This window comes from Peromyscus leucopus, chromosome 3, assembly GCF_004664715.2.
Source record: "Peromyscus leucopus breed LL Stock chromosome 3, UCI_PerLeu_2.1, whole genome shotgun sequence".
In the NCBI taxonomy this organism is placed as follows: domain Eukaryota; kingdom Metazoa; phylum Chordata; class Mammalia; order Rodentia; family Cricetidae; genus Peromyscus; species Peromyscus leucopus.
The window spans coordinates 139,159,272-139,178,238 of NC_051065.1; the positions used below are offsets into that span (position 1 = coordinate 139,159,272).

At 41.8% G+C, this 18,967-nt stretch overlaps 1 protein-coding gene across 2 annotated transcripts in view; it reads left to right on the forward strand.

Moving 5' to 3' along the window:
* Lrp6 (LDL receptor related protein 6) overlaps nucleotides 1–14,185 on the forward strand; it is a 130,614-nt gene extending 116,429 nt beyond the window's left edge. For both annotated transcript variants that reach the window (XM_028894475.2, XM_028894476.2), the window contains 5 exons: nucleotides 1,554–1,664; nucleotides 4,683–4,913; nucleotides 6,041–6,177; nucleotides 7,097–7,194; nucleotides 9,572–14,185. In XM_028894475.2, coding sequence (XP_028750308.1) covers nucleotides 1,554–1,664; nucleotides 4,683–4,913; nucleotides 6,041–6,177; nucleotides 7,097–7,194; nucleotides 9,572–9,866 — 872 coding nt within the window. In that variant the 3' untranslated portion in view covers nucleotides 9,867–14,185. The remainder of the gene's footprint in view (nucleotides 1–1,553; nucleotides 1,665–4,682; nucleotides 4,914–6,040; nucleotides 6,178–7,096; nucleotides 7,195–9,571) is intronic.
* The last annotated feature ends 4,782 nt before the right edge of the window (nucleotides 14,186–18,967 follow it).

Consider the following 18,967-nt stretch of genomic DNA (forward strand, 5'->3'; position numbering starts at 1 on the left):
TTAAAGTTTCCAGAGGGAGAGTCTGTGAAGGCAGGGAAGCTGGGAGATCACATCTTCTACCTTAGGATACCAAGCAGAGGGGGTGAGCTGGAAGTGGGTGAGACTCTAAACTCAGGAAGCCCATCTCCAGTGATGTACCAAAACAGCTCTGCCTACTGAGGACCAAGCATTTAACTATGTGAGCCTGTGATAGGGTATTGCTCATTCAAACCACCACAGTGGGCATTTTTATAAAGAAAAGAGGTTTATTTAGATGACAATTCTGCAATGTCAAGGGCATGTTGTGGAATATTATTTTAACTATGTAAAGTTGTGTTACATTTGTTTATGTTGCAGAAATTTACTTTATATAAAGTTGTGTTACATTTGTTTATGTTGCAGAATATTACTTTAAGTATGTAAAGGTGTGTTATATTTGTTTCTGCTGTATTTGTTTAATGATGTAAAGATGTGTTGCTTTTTTGCACCTGATTGATCTAATAAAAAACTGAACAGCCAATAGCTAGGCAGTAGAGGGATAGGTGGGGCTGTTGGGCAGAGAGAATGAGTAGGAGGAGGAATCTAGGCTCAGGAAAAGTGAGACTCGGGAGAGAATGAGGCAGAAAGAAAGGGAGATGCTTGGGACCAGCCAGTTAGCCAGACCTGGAGTAGGACATACAGAATGAAAGAAAGGTAAACAGCCCCGAGGCAAAATGTAGATGAAGAGAAACAGGTTAATTTAAGTTAAAAAAGCTAGCCAGAAACAAGCCTAAACTAAGGCTGAACATTCGTAATTGATGAGTCTGTCATGATTTGTTAGCTGGCAGTCTTAGAAATCTGCCTGCTCCAAGGGTGTGGTGGCTTTCGTTGGGCTCTGTGACAACCTCAGGGCAGACGGCAGCACTTGGGAGATTATGGGCGCATCTAAGTAGGAAGCCAGGGTGAGAGGAGGTGGTGTCAGGCTTCTTCTTGTTCTTTTAAAAACGTGGGTGTTATGCCTGCATGAATGCCTGCGTGCCCTGAGGAGGGCCAGAAGAGGGTGTCAGATCCCTTGCAATTAGTTATTGTGAGTCACCATGTGGGTGCTGAGAAGTGAACCCGGGTCCTCTGGAAGAGCTGCCAGTGCTCTGAACCATTGAGCCATCTCTCCAGTCCCAGGCTTGCTCTTTTATAGCAACAGTTTTTCTCAAGAACTGACCCAGGGTACATGGAGAGCTCCCTCACACATTCTGAAAAAGAGGTCCAGTTACCTCCCACTAGGCTCCCTCTAGCTCCATTGTGGCCTTCTACCCTAAGAACCAGACCTACGAACCTTTGGGGGAGCAAACGTACTCAGACCACAAAACCACACCAGTGAGCTCTGATGATTGAGAAATGGCACCAAAAATTAAGTAAAATAAAAATTTAAGAAAAAAGCATGAAATTTCTCATTCTACCAACCAGAATCCTTAGAGAATGGAACTTGCTTTGTGTCTACGCCTGATATGTTTTTAGATTGTACTTAGAAAGCATTTGACTCTTAATAGAATTTGTCTTCACACTGTGATAAAAATAAAACTGTGCATTTTTTCTAGTGCTTTGTTTAATTGATCAATTCCGCTGTGCCAACGGACAGTGTGTCGGAAAACACAAGAAGTGCGACCACAGTGTGGACTGCAGTGACAAGTCTGACGAGCTGGACTGTTGTAAGTAGGAAGGGAGCCTTGTCAGTGGTTCTCAAGGGAGTTTGAAAAATACTTTTTCCTTTCTTTCTGTAGTTTACTTACAATCCAGATTTCCAGGTAGAACACATATACTAGTTATTATTTGCACCAGAGATATTTTCCGTTTTGTGTTTAATAATTGTGTAAGGGCAGTAGTTTCTTTGTGCACAGAGATAGTAAAACACCAAATAAACATTGCCCTGCCACAACTAAAGTCACAAAATTCTCAGGTAATTTAGATGCATGGAAACTAATTGCTGATCTGAACTTCATTCTGAACATTAGTGTTTAACTGTTTTCTTGAAGTGTTTCCACCAGTTTCTCAGGGTCTAGAGTTAAAATGCTTTCTTCTCCCTCCTTTCTTGCCACCCTCTCTCCTTCATTGCCTCCATGACTGCTTGTCTGCCTCTCTTCTTCCTTGTTTCCCTCTGAGCTAGCCCGCCTCCCTCCCCAGGCTCGTCTTGAACTCACTAGTGCAGAGTTACAACAGAGCCACATAAGTGGTAGCATAAAGCAGGAGGCAACCAACTTTTTAGGAATGAAGATCAAGGAAGCTTCCTAGACAAATGATGCTTGAGATCAGATGTTTATGAATGAAAGTGTTCATTCTACAGATAAGTAGAGATGCTGCATTATGTTTAGAGTCAGGCAGGTGTGAAACCAGTCATCTTTCTGGAACTGCTGTATGTAAATGGGATTGCCGCATTAGCTGTGTCTTGAGTGTGTCACCAAGAGAGAATAGTAGTATCATGGAGGTGATACTCCACCATGGTTCAGAATCACTGACATGTCTAAGAAAAGGCTAGGGTGGGAATATGAAAGCAAGAGCTATAAAATGTGTTGGAGGTGATATGATTATAGGTAGGGCCATATTTCTTTGGACCACATCAAGAGAAGTATAAAGATGAGAAGCATATTGTAGAGAAACAGGTGTCATGCAATAAGCTTTTATGCACATGAAGTAGACGATGTCTGATTTTTGTTTCCTTCATTTTAAATGCTGGTTGCATCCCACTAAATTGTTTTCCCCATCTACTAATGATTTGCAGTCTGTAATTGAAAATGCTCAGGAGGCTTTTTGGCTCTGACTGAAGATGATCTAGATCAAGAGGTGCAGTATGGCTGGGAAAGGAAGGCTGGGTTTCAGTTATTACAAAGACAAGGGTTGGTAGCCACTTGGATACAGTTGGCAATTTTCAGTTGACCCACAGGTACCTCACAGCATGACTGGAGTCATTAACCAGGATATGCAGCAGGAACTAAACACTGAAGTACCATAACATGTCCTGGTGTGAGCTGTAATGCTTGGTTAATGCAGTGCTATTTGCTGTCTTTGTTTTAAATTTAAATGGCTTTCACAGGCATGCACTTTTCAGCTTGCCACGGCCATGCCAGTATTTATTGTTCTTAATTGGTCTACCCTGTTTATTATCTGTGTTACCTCTGGATCTGGGAGAGGGGTGATAATGGTGAGTTCAGTTTGGGATATGTTACATTAAAGGTGATTATGGACTATCCCATTAATGTTGTTGGGAAGTTGATTGACTAGGGTCTGTATGGCTCAGGAAGTTTTTGGCACTCTTTAGATTATCGATGGTAATTAAAGCTATGGCAGTGGGTGAAATCTCCAGGGAGTAGAGGAGGAAGCAAGTAGATAGTAACTCAGGGAAGCATGCACAATTAATTGACAGCAAGGATAATCAGAGCTAGTAAATAGGGTGGGGCATGGTCATGCACACTCAGGACCCCATTCAACTTCAGCTACATAGTAGGATTGAAGCCAGCCTGGACTAAGTGATACACTGTTTCAAAAACAAACAAACAAACATAAATAAATAAATAAATAAATAAATAAATAAATAAATAAATAAAATAAGCAAACAAATAGAAAAACTAGGAGAGTGGTGTCTTCCATAGTGAGCAGAAACTGTTTAAAAGAAAACAGGAGCCCACTCTGTTGCCCTTGTAGAAAGTGTGAGATGAAGAGTCTCTTGAATTTCCCTGCAGTGCTGAGGGAGGAAGCCTGACATCAGCAGTGTGACCCAGAGACCAGCAGTGTGGAGCAGGAATGTCAAGAAAGAATTATTCTTTCTTGAATGTTGGCATTGAAGAGGAATACCAAGGTACTAGAAGAGAATACAGAGGTGATGGTAGCTAGCGAAGACTAAAGAGAGCATATGCTTTGGATTCCACAGACTGAACTAGGAACTGATGGCACAAGGCAACTTAGTGCTGCCATTGTCACTCATTTATTTTCCTAGTAGAGATGAGTTTAGCTACATGGATGGGAGATTTGAGTAGCAAGAAGCAGAAAGTGTTTTAAGAAGTCTTCATTATGAGATTATGTATGGGTTAACTAGTCAGAATGGAAGAATTTTCCTTCTGAATAATAGAGGGGCGCTAAATTTGATAGCCCATTTCTTGTTCTTTCCATTCATGCCTTCTGCTTCTTAAAGGCTCAAGTAGCCAGGAATCCAGAAGGTGGGTGTCCTGGGCAGGATCCTTCTCCAGCACTCTGTCCTTCCTCTGGGAGTCCTCTAGTCATCAAATTAGAGACCTGCATGTATCCTTGCTCTCAGGTAGCCAGGGGGCCTGAGGACAGGAGAGGTTGGATCTAAGTGCCTTGACTCATCTGCAGTTTATAGACTTCCTTCACTAGACCTAAGTGGCACTAGTTCCACTGCTGCTTTTGGCTTCTTCACTGTTCCACAGAGAACATTTGATGACTTCTCTAGGTCTGTCCCTTCTGGCCTGAAATTTGCTGTGATGCTTCCTGGTCTGTTATCTTCATTTAAGCAGCTTCTTTAAATTTATTTAAATTAAATGATGCCATTTAATTCATATTTTTATGTGGCATGATATATAATTATTATATATTTATTTATATAAACTATATAGTTTGATTCATCAACATATAGTTTTTACTTTTGTATTCTTTTGTTGCTATTTTGAATGTATAGTTGTTTTTCCATTAGATAACTATAGTATTTTCCATTTTAGATCCAACTGAAGAGCCAGCACCACAGGCCACCAACACAGTTGGTTCAGTTATTGGAGTAATTGTCACCATATTTGTGTCTGGAACCATATACTTTATCTGCCAAAGGATGCTGTGTCCTCGTATGAAGGGAGATGGGGAGACTATGACCAATGACTATGTGGTTCATGGCCCAGCTTCTGTGCCCCTTGGTTATGTTCCTCACCCAGGCTCTCTGTCGGGATCTCTTCCAGGTAAGTAAAGACTGGTTTGTGAAAATCTGGTTTTGTCCAATTTTAAGTTCTAAAAAAATTACTGAATTTCCATTGTGGAAAAAGGACATTCCTAGGATTACAAACTAGATTACTTTGGGTTTAAGAACTTGTGAGAGTGATGGGTTTTTCTGTTGTTGTTTTAACATTTATACACTGTCTCTCTGTGCAGAAAGACTCAGTTAGGTCTGCAGCTTCAGGCCTCTGAGTGCTTGTAGGGCTGCACTATATTAAAAGCAGGTCACCAAGTGCTTTGGTGAACACCTACAATTTAATGTCACCACTCAGGGCCCCTGAGGCGATTGAGTCTAGCAATAAAGGATCGGTTGCTTTCCGCAGACGATGATTTGGAAATAGCTGGTTGACAGGGAAGGCGCATTCTTCCCTCTGCCTTCTCCTGATCTGACCTGGTGACAGAGGTGCAGGCTGGGTTAAGGTGTGGCCAAATGCTAGAGTTCTACCTCTGGGGAGGCCATATTGTTCTTGGGCAGTCAAGCTTTTTCCAGTCTTTTGTGGTACCTTTGGTGAGAAGAATGTTGCCTTTTAATGAATATGGAGGAGATGCCTGAGCTCTGAAAATAGGAATCAATATGGTGTGACTCTCAAGTAAACAGCCGTAATATTTAAGCTGGTAAATGGTGCTTCCTTGTTGCCATCCCTATTTCCAGTAAGTAGAAATGGAAACCTACTTGGAACAAATAGAAGGTTTTCTTTAGCATTAGCAGTTTTGAGTCCAGAGGTATTCGAGTGCCTTCTGTGCATTGGCTCATGTCTTTAAAAGGCTTTGCTTTCTTTGGAGCTCATCTGTTGACTTAATCTGCCCTGGTTCACAGTCTTCATCCTCAAGTCTTCCATGAAAACCTCGTACTCCGAAGGGCCCTGTTTCCTCGGACTGGACCAGGTGGGAGTGGCGTGGTCTTACTCAAAGCCAGTTCTCAATGGAACCATTCATTTCAACATTTGGTTCCTTTTTCATGAACTCTTTATGGCTATTATTAGAAGAAAAGGACAAAAGTTGTTTTAGTTGGGCTGCTTGTGACTTCAGTGTTGATTAGTTATTTCATATATTTTTATAGATGTTACTAATCTTTCATTTTTATCTCCTTTAGGAATGTCTCGAGGTAAATCAATGATTAGTTCCCTCAGTATTATGGGGGGAAGTAGTGGGCCTCCCTACGATCGAGCACACGTCACAGGAGCATCATCAAGCAGTTCTTCAAGCACCAAAGGCACTTACTTCCCTGCAGTAAGCAGTCTGCTTTTGCTTTGCTTTTCTTTCACTGTTAAAATACATAGCATGTCAGATTAAGTCATTTAAATGTGAACACTCAGTAATGGTAATGTAAGAATAGTTGTTAATGTAGGATTTAAGTACATAGGAGTCAATGGAGGATTTACTACCACTGCCCCGTGCTTGTAAATCTTTGAAGTTTGCTGTGTAATAATAAACATAGTTGAAAGCATTGTAATAATTTCATCATTTAAACTACTAAGGTACCAAACAGACTTAGGACTTTTATTTCATAACCTGCTAAAAGAAGAAGCATGTAGCTGGAGAGATAGTTCAGTTGTAAAATACTTGTCCCTCAGGTAAGAGAACCTGAGTTCCATCCCCAGCACCAAGATCAAAAGCTGGACCTGGCTCATAATCTTGAAACTGCAGAGTACAGACAGGAGGATCCCTGGAGTGCACTGGCCAGCCAGCCTAGACTAGTTATCGAACTCCAGGCTAATGAGAGCCTGCCTTAAAGGAGATTCGCAGTGTCCTGAGGATGACATTTATGGTTTCCTTTGGCCTGCGGTTGCATGCATGCACACATGCTCTTGTACCTACATATATAAAATGAAATGTAAGAGGAAACACATTAGAATTCCTCTTAAATTAATAGTTTTCCTACAAACATAGAAAAATTACACTTCAAAAATTAGATCCTGGTGGTGCCAAGCAAGCCTAGGCGACAGGTTTTTGTCACCACTTGTTGGGGATAAAGAACTTGTGGCCTAGGAAGTGGGAGCCACAGTCATGAAGTGCTGTTGAGGTGGTTGTTTTGAAAAGAATATGCTAATAGTGTAATGGAAAAGCACAGACACAAAGATAAAGGTGTTCTTTATAATATCTATGGAAAGTTATTGTTAGTTAAATATTTTCATTGCTTTCCTCTCAGATTTTGAACCCACCACCATCGCCTGCCACAGAGCGATCTCATTATACCATGGAATTTGGTTATTCTTCCAACAGTCCTTCCACACACAGGTCCTACAGGTAAGACACCTTTTCCCTATTCCGTTCGTGAGCACACTAAGCCTCAAATGAACAGACCATAATCACCAAGACAGACCAGGATTCTTGTCTCAGCAAGACTTGAAGTTGTCCACCCCCCACCCCCACCCCCGAATCCTTTCTTTTTTTTTATTCTATGTTTTTGGGTTTTTTTTTTTTTGTTTTTGAGACAGGGTTTAAGAGAGTCACACAGCTGGTTCCTAGAGTGCTGCAGTTGAGGACTGGGCAAGACAGGTCAGAGTCGTGAGAGCTGGCAGGCAGTGGGAGTGTGGAGCACAGACACGAAAGAAATCAGAAGGAGGTTGGCCCGCGTTTACAACGGTCACTGTGACCTGGAAAGAAAGATTTGCTCTGTAGTTAGTTGTATGGGATAAACAAGTCTCACTAAAGGGAATGAAGCATATTTGTAAGTCACAACAGGAAATGATGCCTCTGTGCCAGTTGTGAGTGTGTTGAGTATGTCTGTTACTGTCGTGTGTACCTCACTCTTCCATCCTGTTCAAACGCCGGCAGAAGCCTGCGTGCTGTGCCTGTGGTCCTCAGTGCCTGTTAGCATTTGGATGATGTTTCCTTTCAGTCAGCTTGACCTGGTCTGACTTTGCAATGATGGAAATAAAATGGAAACCGCCTACCCAAATCAGTTAGGACTGAGAGAGGGTTGGCTCCAACACGACCATTTCCATGAATTATTGTAGGATTTCTTTTCATGCCACAGTTTTGTTCTAAAATGCCAAAACAAAGCAGAGGCCTGAAAACTTAAAAACAAGACCAGAACCTAGAAATTCATTTTAAAAAACTTACTAATTCAGCTTGAATAAAACATTAGGCAAAGTACACAACTGCTTTAAATCGTTTCCCACGTTTAAATAGACTCCAAATCTCTGTCGAACTGTCAGTTGCCGTGATTTTGCCTAAGCTGAGATTTAACAGAATTTTGTCGAACAACTTCCTGTTTCTTCTTCTTCATTATGAGACTAGATGTTTTCAGCCTTTTAAATTGTAATTCAGAAAATCTCCCTAGACTGTGGCACCTGTTTGGACAGAAAGGTGGAACGAAAAGGCAAAAGTGCTACGATAATGTCCTGTGAGCACTGGGGTAGAAGTCCCGGGAAGCTGCTCGCTGGGGCCAGGCCGAGTGCCCGCAGGAGGCGTGGGCTCTGTGTCACTGGGACGTTGACGGAGCCTCGTCGGTTACTCTGCCCCTTGTCTTACAGTCACTGTTTTTTAGGACAGTTTATGCATGGATCTTTAGGATAAGTATGAAATAAGATAAGCTTGGCAATACGTAGAATCAAAGTTGTGGGAAATCCTACACGGACAAGCCAGTGTTTGAGGTCAACTCTTACCTTCATGAGTGTGTTCCTCTTCAGATCGCTTTACTTAGATAACCATGTTATAACTATAGATTATTTGTAAAGATATATAAACAAGTGTAGACATGTATTAAACTCTTACACTGTGTTAGGAAGTTCACTGACCCTCTGGGCATTTAAAATTGATCGTTTTGATATTCAGTTGAAACTGCACTTAGGACACGATTCCTGACCACACAGAAATCAAAACTCCTACTTCCAAGTTAGAATAGTTTCCCTTTGATCCGGCTGGAAGTTCCGCCTGGATTGTGTAATATTTTACTTTTAAAAGAAATGAAGTCTTCAGACATCATTAACTTACCTATCAGGAAAATTATGAAATGACAAAAGTGTGTGGAGCAAGAGCAGACTGTGTGAAGACCCATTTCCACACACTGTAAAGCTGTGGGAACTGCTGCGATCTGTGAGTGTGAGGTGTGTAACAGGCGGGCCAAGGCTGGAGTTGAGCTGTAGACCGCTTGCTCTGTGTGGGCAAGGCCCTGGGTTCAGTCCCCAGCACTGGAGGAAAAATAGAACAGTTTTCCAAAGCACGTCAATAATAAAACTCTTGAGTTGGTTTGTTTTTATTCTTTTATTTTTTTAATACGGTTTGGGGGGTCACACCCAGGGCCTTGTGTACAGCACATACACTTAAATTTACCTCAGGGTAGAAGAGCGCATTTGGGGCTCGATTGAGGTCCTCTCTTCTCTCCAGCACCATCCATTTTCACTCCATGCATTTTACTTGCAAACGTCTTCCTTTGTTAGTGTACCGTTGCCTCTTCATCTATGCCAATTAAAGGCAGTGGCTTTTTGGTTGTGGAGGTGGCACTGGGGATTAAACCCATGACCTTACTGCACATGCCAGGCAAGGGCTACCCATCCATACAGATCTGAACTGCAGTAGCTCATAGCTTTCAGACTAAATTTATTCTGTTTCTGATTCCTGATACAGACTATTTTTCCATAAAGCTAACTGCACTTCTCTTTATTTTTCCGTGGACCAGCTACAGGCCTTACAGCTACCGGCACTTTGCACCACCCACTACGCCCTGCAGCACTGACGTCTGTGACAGTGACTATGCCCCCAGCCGGAGAATGACCTCAGTGGCGACAGCCAAGGGCTACACCAGTGACTTGAACTATGACTCAGAACCTGTGCCCCCACCACCCACACCCCGAAGCCAGTACTTGTCAGCAGAGGAGAACTATGAAAGCTGCCCCCCTTCTCCATATACTGAGAGGAGTTACTCCCACCACCTCTACCCACCACCACCCTCGCCCTGCACGGACTCCTCCTGAGGAGGGGCCCTCCTCCTCTGACTGCCTCCACCGGGAAATGTAAATACACATCTGGTTGAGATCTGGAGGGGGGGAGGGAGCTATAAAGAAGAGTGAGGCAGACCCTGTACAGTTAACATTATAAAGTGGGTGGGGTACTGGAGATATTTGTACAGAAGAAAAGGATATTTATATATTTTCTTAAAAGAGCAGGTTTGCTGCTTGTGCCATAGAAGTTTGTATAAAATATAAATTTGTACTAAAAGTTTTATTTTTGCAAACTAAATACACAAAGCATGCCTTAAACCCAGTGAAGTGACTGAGCACAAAGGAAGCAGGGATAACAGAGGCATCACTGACCAGGAGTGTCTGGGTTTTACTGATACCAAAAACTAAAGAAAAAGAAGAACGTAATACCATCTCAGAGTGGCAAACTTGGAAGTAGCCAAATCGCCTTCAGATTAACTAACATTTGAGGGCCAACAAGTTAAGAAACCATAAAAGAAAAAAAAAATTACAGTACTAACTTTGGACAAAGGGCTTTGTTTTCTCTAGGAATCTAACAGTTTTCTTAAGGAAAATAGATAGTTGTACAATCCATTTGGAGTGTGGCTGCTGTAGGAGATGAGTTTATTGCAGGACGCTGTGGAGCTGGTAAGAGCCCACGCCTCTGTCCCAGTGCCTGGTAACACTGGCTGCTTTCATCTTGCTGCCTGCCCAGCAGCTTGTAGGCCGTTCTGCCAAGAGCCATGGTTTAGTCAAGCGTTTTAATCTGAGGAATTGACTACATGGAGTTTACTCAACAAGGGATTGATTTCAGTATATCTACTATGTTTGTTCACCATTTGGCTGAGCTTTTAAGTTGAGGCTGTTTTTGCATAATCAAAAGTTAGCCATATTCTTGGTCTTCCATGATTGTTTTAATGTTCATTAAAGTGTCTTTTTACAACACATATAGACAGTGCTTAACAAAATCACAAATCCGTTATATTCTTGTAAATTAGTTTTGTATCCTTGCAGCATACAATATCACAGTGTGAAATCATTTTATGTATATTTTTTGAGTAAAACATTTAAATGTGCTCTGGTTAGAAACAGTCTATTTAAAAAGAAGGGTGTTTTTGTTGTTAGGTTTCCCCTGTATTAACTGTTGGTGACAATTTCACTTTCTGTGGACCAGCTTTTCTCAGAGTGACATCTACATGCATACCTCTGTTAGTGTGGTGTGAGGTACCTCCTTGTTAGGCACTGTGAATGTGTTTTCACACAATCCGCAGTCTGTTCTTACAGTCACCTGTGCTTGTATGTGTGTTCTCTATTATCCCATTACGGATTAAGATAATTTCACAAATCTAGCAGCGGAGTTAAATGAGAAGACTCACTGTGAACTTCTCAACTGCAGGAGCTTGAGTGGTGGAGACTGATGGGAGTCTCTTCTGTAACATGCCTGACCTGCCGTCCTGTCACGGTCCTGAGCTGCTACCTCTGTCGCTGTCGGGGCTGACCTGTGGGATGACCTTAGCTAACACTGCTCTGCCGCTGGAGCAGCCATTAGTCTCCTGCTTTTTACGTGTGTCTAGCACTCTTCTGCTAAAGTTGAACTGTTTTTAAGCTAGTGTACTTTGAACTTGGCAGGTGTTGATTACTTATTGAATATATTTTAAAATTATATATTAATGTGAGGCGTCTCTGGATTTTAGAGCCTAAGCGAAAACAATGATAGAAATGATTCCAGAATTTTGGCCGAGTTTAAGTAACTTTAAAAAAAACACGTAAGTACATTTTTAAAGAGAAAAATAAACCTTTCAAGATAATGCTTATGTTGTTGGGGACAGCTCAGTCAGAATCAGGGGCACTTATCATGCATATAAGTAAATGGCAGTCCATCCATGTCTTGCATTTCAGTCAGATAATCATTAACTCTTCCTGTTACTGAAACAAAGTGCTCGGAGTCTAAAACAGGATGAACATTGAACTTGCCTTCTGTGATGAGCAGGGACACTTGATGGAAAGGTTAGCAATAACTGGGTATCAATTAGAATTTGAGGATTCTCTATGTTTACATTTTTAACGTGCATCTTCATCTGGTGGGCTTCCCATGTAGAGACTTGCACTATAGTGAGCTAAGAAGGATGCTGCCTTGTTTCATCTCAGTCCAGGTATTGTACTGAGATGGCAATGGCCTCTTCTTGCAGAATACTAAGTTGTGTGCCAATTTGTTGAAATGATTTGAAGGCAGTTCAGGTTAATCTCAGTATCCTCTTTCTGGGGCAGCTGAGTTGTTGTATTTCTGAGAGTACTTTTTAGTGAGATGCTTGTCAAACTTGGGAAAGAGATAATGATACTCAAGTTACATGGACAGTTAAGTTTAAGTAAACCATGTCATAATTATTGAACATAAGAAAAACAAAGGAAAAATAAACTTATGAAAACACCAATTGGGAAAAGGGGAAAGTTTTAAATTAGTGTGTGCCTAATTATTTAAGAGGAGACGTGACTAAAATTTGATTAGGTTCCATAGTTATTTTGAACTTGAATCTTAAAGAATGCCTATTCACTGATAGGAGAGTGCATGAGGTGAGCTTTGGTGTAGCTTGCTTTTGTACACTACAGCAAGCTTTTCTGCATTGAAATCTTTTATAACTAGGACTCAAACTTGACTCCTTTGGAGCCCTAGTCTTCTGACTAAGGCCTGAGAGTTCTTGTTTAGGTCAGGTAAATGGCACAGTCACAGAAAAAGGTGTAGAGTTTGTGGGTAGAATATTTCTAGTATTTTTTCTTCTTTTTTAAAAATTTTACAATGCTTTTGGCAATGCACACTAAGTTGTAAAAATAGTCCTCTCTCTTAGGTACCAGTTAGTCTGGGGAAACAATTTTTGTCTCACTGTAAAGGCCCGTCAGTGAACATTGTTTTGAGTTCATAGCTGCGCTTACCTCACAAGTTATAATGAAATGTGTTTAGTGACCAGGATGGCTTTCTGCAAGCTTCGGAAACAAAAGTCTTGTTTTGTTCACCCCTAAGAAACCCTGCTTCTAGTGGTTGTGCAGTGCTAATGTAGCCCGCCTGACTTTATAGAGAGAAGTACACACTGACTTCTCACTCAGAATTAGACTGCAGACAGGAGTATGGCTATCAGTTGGCTGACAGTGTTTAAGGATTCACAAATGAGAGCCATGCATAAGTGTGGGTGTGGACTGAGTCCTAAGCAAGTTTATCATCAAACATTAGTTAAAATATCAAAATCCCTTTGAATTTCCTGGGGTTTCCTTATCCTAGGCCTAAAACAGGCCATGAGAAGAGGTGTGACTTTAGGGCATCTGGGACGGCATTGCTTTGTAATAGTGTCAAATCCTCAGGTTTTAAAGTCAAGGACTTTGGGCCCCAAGTGTGAAATTGCACATTTGTGACTTAAGTGACATGCACTGCGGCTCTGTAGTCTTAGTGTCTTTCTCTGACTGTGCAGCTCATTGAATTCAGCTTACACCTGAGCAGAGAGGAGAGGTGGATGCTCAGGTTTATTTTAGTGACTTAGAATCAAATTACCAACTCTGTCCCCACCCTTCTTCAATGAAAAGGAGCTTTATCAAATTTTTGTTTTATAATTTTCACAGGCATTTATAAACCATTCTTAATTTTATTCCTAGGGAATTTTTAGATTTACAGACTGAGTTATTGTACTCAGAAGCAGAGTATGAGCCCAACATATACTAATCATTGGATTTCTATCATCACTTAGCGTTTGCCCAAAGTCAACACCAAAGAGTTATAGACAGCATGCTTTTGCTTAACTGTCCATTTGGGCTTTGTTTATCCATGAAATGTAGGAAAGCTGAGGGGGTGGTATAGCTATATATCCATGTGGATAAGGATCTATATCCGAGCCTAAATATGAGTATTAAGAGGAAAGGAAATCGAGGAGAATGATTCCATCAGAGTCTGGTGATGGGAGGCTACAGAGAGAGGATACAAGAGACTGAACTGGACTGGCCTTGTTGCAAGTGAAGGATCTGGTGCTGCTTTCGGATGTTTGTCCTTTATGAGTCTAAACTTTTTCTTAAGCTTTAATCTTTGTCATTGTCTTAAAGTCAGCTGGTGTTTTCTTGTACATCGACTTTGGTACGATGGTGCTTTGCAAGGATGTATTTATATTATAATGGCCAACATTTGGTCAGCCCTTGTCCACTTATTCACTTCCCCTTTTTGTAAAATAAGTGCTTTAATTATAAATTGTATAAAGGTACCTTGTATAAACCCCCCTTTTGATTATTACAATAAGCTGAATTGTAACAAATGAAATGTTGATTTTTATAATAAAACAATGGAAAAATCAGTGAAAAAATGAAATTGTCATTTCTTTACACCAAGAAATAATGAAAATGGTTGTGCTTTGTGTGATTAACACTGCTATATTTCAGATAACAGCAAATGCAGCTTTGATGCAGTTTGTATGAAGACCTGAGGAGGACTCTTGACTAGTTCAGGGCTGAAGCGCCTGTGCCTAGAAACATTGAGAAGTACGGGTGCTTCAGCACTGCCTTGTTCTCGTTGAGGACTGTGACAACGCCTCCCCCTCTCCTAAACTAGCGCTAAAGCGGTGTTGCTTTTCCTTTTGTGGAGCCCAGTGCGATGGATGATGTTGTAAGAGATTTGTGGAGCTAAACCAATGAGAATGTCTGTACCAGGTCCCACTGAGTCTGGCTTTGCTAGTGTAATGGAAAGTGGCAGGTTAAGTTGAAGCCACATTCTAGTGTAAGGTCATATCAGATGCTTTTGAGTTGATCTTGAGAGAAGTCCTATTGTCTCCACTTTTCCCTTATGAGGAAGGAAAAAAGGCCAATCACATAGGTCACGCCGTTTCCAGTAAAAGGGAGGGAAGAGCCACAGCTTTACTTCAACTTGACGTGGTCTCACGAATGGTGGAAAGCAGTGTGTGTCTTCAGCCTCCTTTTGCCAAATAGGCTTTTGGTGACATTTATACAGTCCTTTGGTTTTGGTTTTGGTTTTGGTTTTGGTTTTTCGAGACAGGGTTTCTCTGTAGTTTTGGTGCCTTTCCTGGATCTCACTCTGTAGACCCGGCTGGCCTTGAACTCACAGAGACTCTGCCTCCTGAGTGCTGGGATTAGAGACATGAGCCACCACCGCCCGGCTTATATAATCCTTTTCATTTGATTTTTTTTTCCTTGGATGTACAGCTTGTGTAGTTTCTGTAAACAGCTCAGGATGAATTGTGGCCAATGCTGTCTCTGTCATTTACATCATTATTCAGTCTACACATTGGCATCATTCTCGAAAGCTCAACTTGAGATTTACTTTTGCAAATTCAGATTTAGTCAAAGCAGAAAATCAATCTTCCTCCATACAAAGGGTAAAATGAAAGGTAATTTTTATTAAATTTGGCCAGCATTTACTATGCACCAGACACTATGCTGAGTCCTCCCATTACCACATTCAAAAGTAATCAACTAATTGATGAATAAACTTGATAGGAAATGCCTTTTGGAGCATTGAATTCTCTGCAGTAAATTTTTTATTAAAGACAGGTTGTCAGTACAGAGAAAAATAAGACTGGGACATAGATTCTGCTGTTGTGTCATGGGGTTGTTGTCTTAGTTACTTTTCTATTGCTGTGCTATGACACTGAGACCAAGGCAACTTAGAGAAGAGTTGATTGGAGGCTCACAGTTTCAGAGGGTGAGTCCGTAGTCGTCATGATGGGAGCATGGCATCAAGCAGGTAGACATGGTGCTGGAGCAGTAACTGGGAGCTCACATCTTGATCCACAAGCACGAGACACACTGGGGATGGCTTGGACTTTTGAAAGCTCATAGCCTGCTCCCAGTGGCACATGTTCCCGAACAAGGCCACCCCTAACCCTTCCCACACAGTTCCATCATCTAGGACTAAGTATTCAAGTATATGGGCCTGTGAGGGCCATTCTTACTCAGACCACCACAGTTGTTAAGCCATGTCTGGTCACATTTTTTATATTTTCTTCACTTTGGGGAGGGTGGTGGTTCTTCATTTGTTCTATAACAGGCTCATTGACCAGGCTGACTTTGAACTCAGAGGTCCACCTGCATCTGTTTCCTGAGTACTGGATTAAAAGTATGCATCATCACTGGGCAGTGGTGGCGCACGCTTTTAATCCCAGCACTGGGGAGGCAGAGGCAGGCGGTTCTCTGTGAGTTTGAGGCCAGCCTGGTCTACACAGTTCCAGGACAGGCTCCAAAGCAACACAGAGAAACCTTGTCTCAAAAAACAAAAAAACAACAAAAAGTATATATCATCAAGCCTGTACTGACATGCCTGGCTCCTAAGCATGCCTTAGTTTCTTCCCCATAAATGTTTTCATTATCATCCAGTTTATAACTTTCTGGTTTTCTTTGAATAATCAATCGCACAAAAGTATGCTTCATTTCTAAATATTTTGGGGATTTTCCAATATTTTGTTATTTTAAATTCCAATTCCATAAAGGTCAGATTTAATCCTTTTAAATTTTTTGAGACTTGTTTTGTCGGCCAGACTGTGGTCATGGCAATGGATGTTTCCAGAGCTCTTGAAGAGAATGTGTACTCTGCTGGTGGTGGGTCTAGCCTTCTAAAAGTCAGTGGGATAGCTCATGTCTTCTATATCACGATAGGTTTCCTATCTACTGTTAATGAAAAATACTTGAAATCTTCGAACGAACATCCCCACGGCCCTACACCTTTCATCTTTTCTGTTAGTTCCTGCCTACACATGATAGGATCGTGACATCCTCGGATCTGTTCATCCTTTGGCTTTATGCAATGCTTTTCCATCCCTGTATTTGACTTGAAGTCCACTTGTCTGGTAGTACTATACCCACCACACGGCTTCCTTGTTGTCCTGTATGCTTTTCTGTCCGTTCACTTTCAACCTCTCTTTTTGTGTCTAGATTCAGAAATTAAAGATGCATGAATAGTGTTGAGATGGCTCAGCAGGTAGAGGCAGGTACTCTGGCTGCCGAGTCTAAGGACCGGACTTTGACCACCATGGAGAGAACCAACTCCCGATTGTCATACTCATAAAATACATGTAAATGAAAGTGTCAGCCCCACGTTTTAATGAGGTCTTTATTCTTTTGTTTGTGTTTGTATGCTTGTTTTGAGACAGGCTCTCACTATGTAGCCTAGGCTGCCTTGGAGCCCCCTCTGTAGACCAGGCTGGCTTCAGACTCAGAGATCTGCCTGCCTCAGCCCAAGTGATGGAGTTTTTTGTTTATTTGTTTTGTTTTGATTTGATTTAATTTTCGAGACGGGGTTTCTCTTTGCCGCCCTGGCTGTCCTGGAACTTGCTCTGTGGGGTCTTCTTTCTTACCCGCTTGTTTTCTTCGCTTTAGAGGAGATGCTTGGCCATTTCTCTAAAGCAGATTTCTCTTTGTGACTCCACTGCCTACCGTTTCTCTGTCCCTCTCCCTCCCTTTTCCTCTCTTTCCTTAGCCCTCCTCGCTTCTGAGATAGGGCTTCACTTTGTAACTTGGGTTGTAACTTACTACATAGTCCAGGCTGCCCTGGAACTCAAATCTTCCTGCATTTGCTTCCTGAGTATGGCTTCATGCCCAGCTTTAGTCTAGTGCTTCTCAACCTTCCTAATGCTGTTTCCTTTTAATACAGTTCCTCATGTTGTAGTGACCCCCAACCATAAAATTGCCTTTGTTGCTACTTCATAACTGTAATTTAGCTACTGTCATGAATAGTAATGTAAACCTGGTATGCAGGCTATCTGTATGTGTCTGTGTGTCTGTCCTTTCTTCATCCCCTCATTGCCCCAGTTAGGTCAGTCCTTGAAGCCATGCAGAGCTCAGCGCCACACAAGCTTGAGGACCAGAGTTTGGGTCCTCAGAACCCACATAAATGCTGGGCGGGCCTGGTATACCTGTAATTCTAGTGCTCATATCAGGCTTACTAGCCAGACTAACGGTGTTGGTGAGCTGTGGGTTTAATTGTGAGACCCTGTCTCAATGAATATGACAGAAGAATTCTCCATATCAACCTCAGGCCTCCACACACATGTATGCACTTGTCTGTGCATCCACACACGTGCAAACACACACCACACCACATATATTTGGAAAAAAAAAAAAAAAGTCTGTCCAAAGGCTAGCAAGATGGTTCAGCCAGTAAAAGTGCTTGCTGCCCAAGCATGACAATCTGAGTTCAATCCCTGGATCCATGGTGGAAGCAGAGACCTGACTCCTGAAATGTCCTCTCACCTCTACATATGTGCTGTGACACCTGCACTCTCATACCCACCCAATATAATAAAATAAAGTTGAAAGTTCTATGTTCAAGTCTGTGCAATCTACCCAGAAATATAATTGCTATGTTTTAGACTAATTCTGTTTTTAATTTCTTGAGTAGTTCTTCTGCTATTTCCAAAGCTCCACACCTATTGTAGGAGCTAACAGTTGATGGCTGCTAATGAAGGGGGAGTTACCACTGTAGATGACTCGTGCCTCAGTGGATGGCCACATACCCATATCACTAATTGGATTCAGGGGCTTAATAGTAATTATATAAATACATGTACATACATATGCATATACATGATATGAACATCACTGTGTAATCAAAGATGCCCTTGAATGTATGATCCTGCCTCAGTCTCCTGTCTGCTACCTTGTTCACACTCAGATCTACCACCTGCCTTTGCCTCCCAAGTGCTGAGATTTAAGATGTGCACCACTATGCCTTGTCTTACTTATGTCCTCTTGATGTGTTGAAAATATTTTGTGTTTGTACAATAGGTGTGTGCACTCGTGTGCATATGCATATGTGTGTGTGTGTGTGTGTGTGTGTGTGTGTGTGTGTATTCAGTGCATGTGTGCTGTAGTGTGCATGTGGAGGTCAGACAACCTTGGATGTTGGTCTTCATGCTCCACATTGTTTTAAGATAGGGTCTCTTTGTTGTTCTTCCATTGCATGCATAGCTGGCCTGCAGGAGTCTGGAGACTGTCTTGACTCTGCCTTCCATCTCCCCATAGGAGACCTGGGATTACAGATGCGCATGCTACATGTCAGGATTTTATGTGGCTTCCAGGGATTTGAACCCTGGTTCTCATGCTTGTATTACCAAGCACTTTCACCCAGTAAGACTATC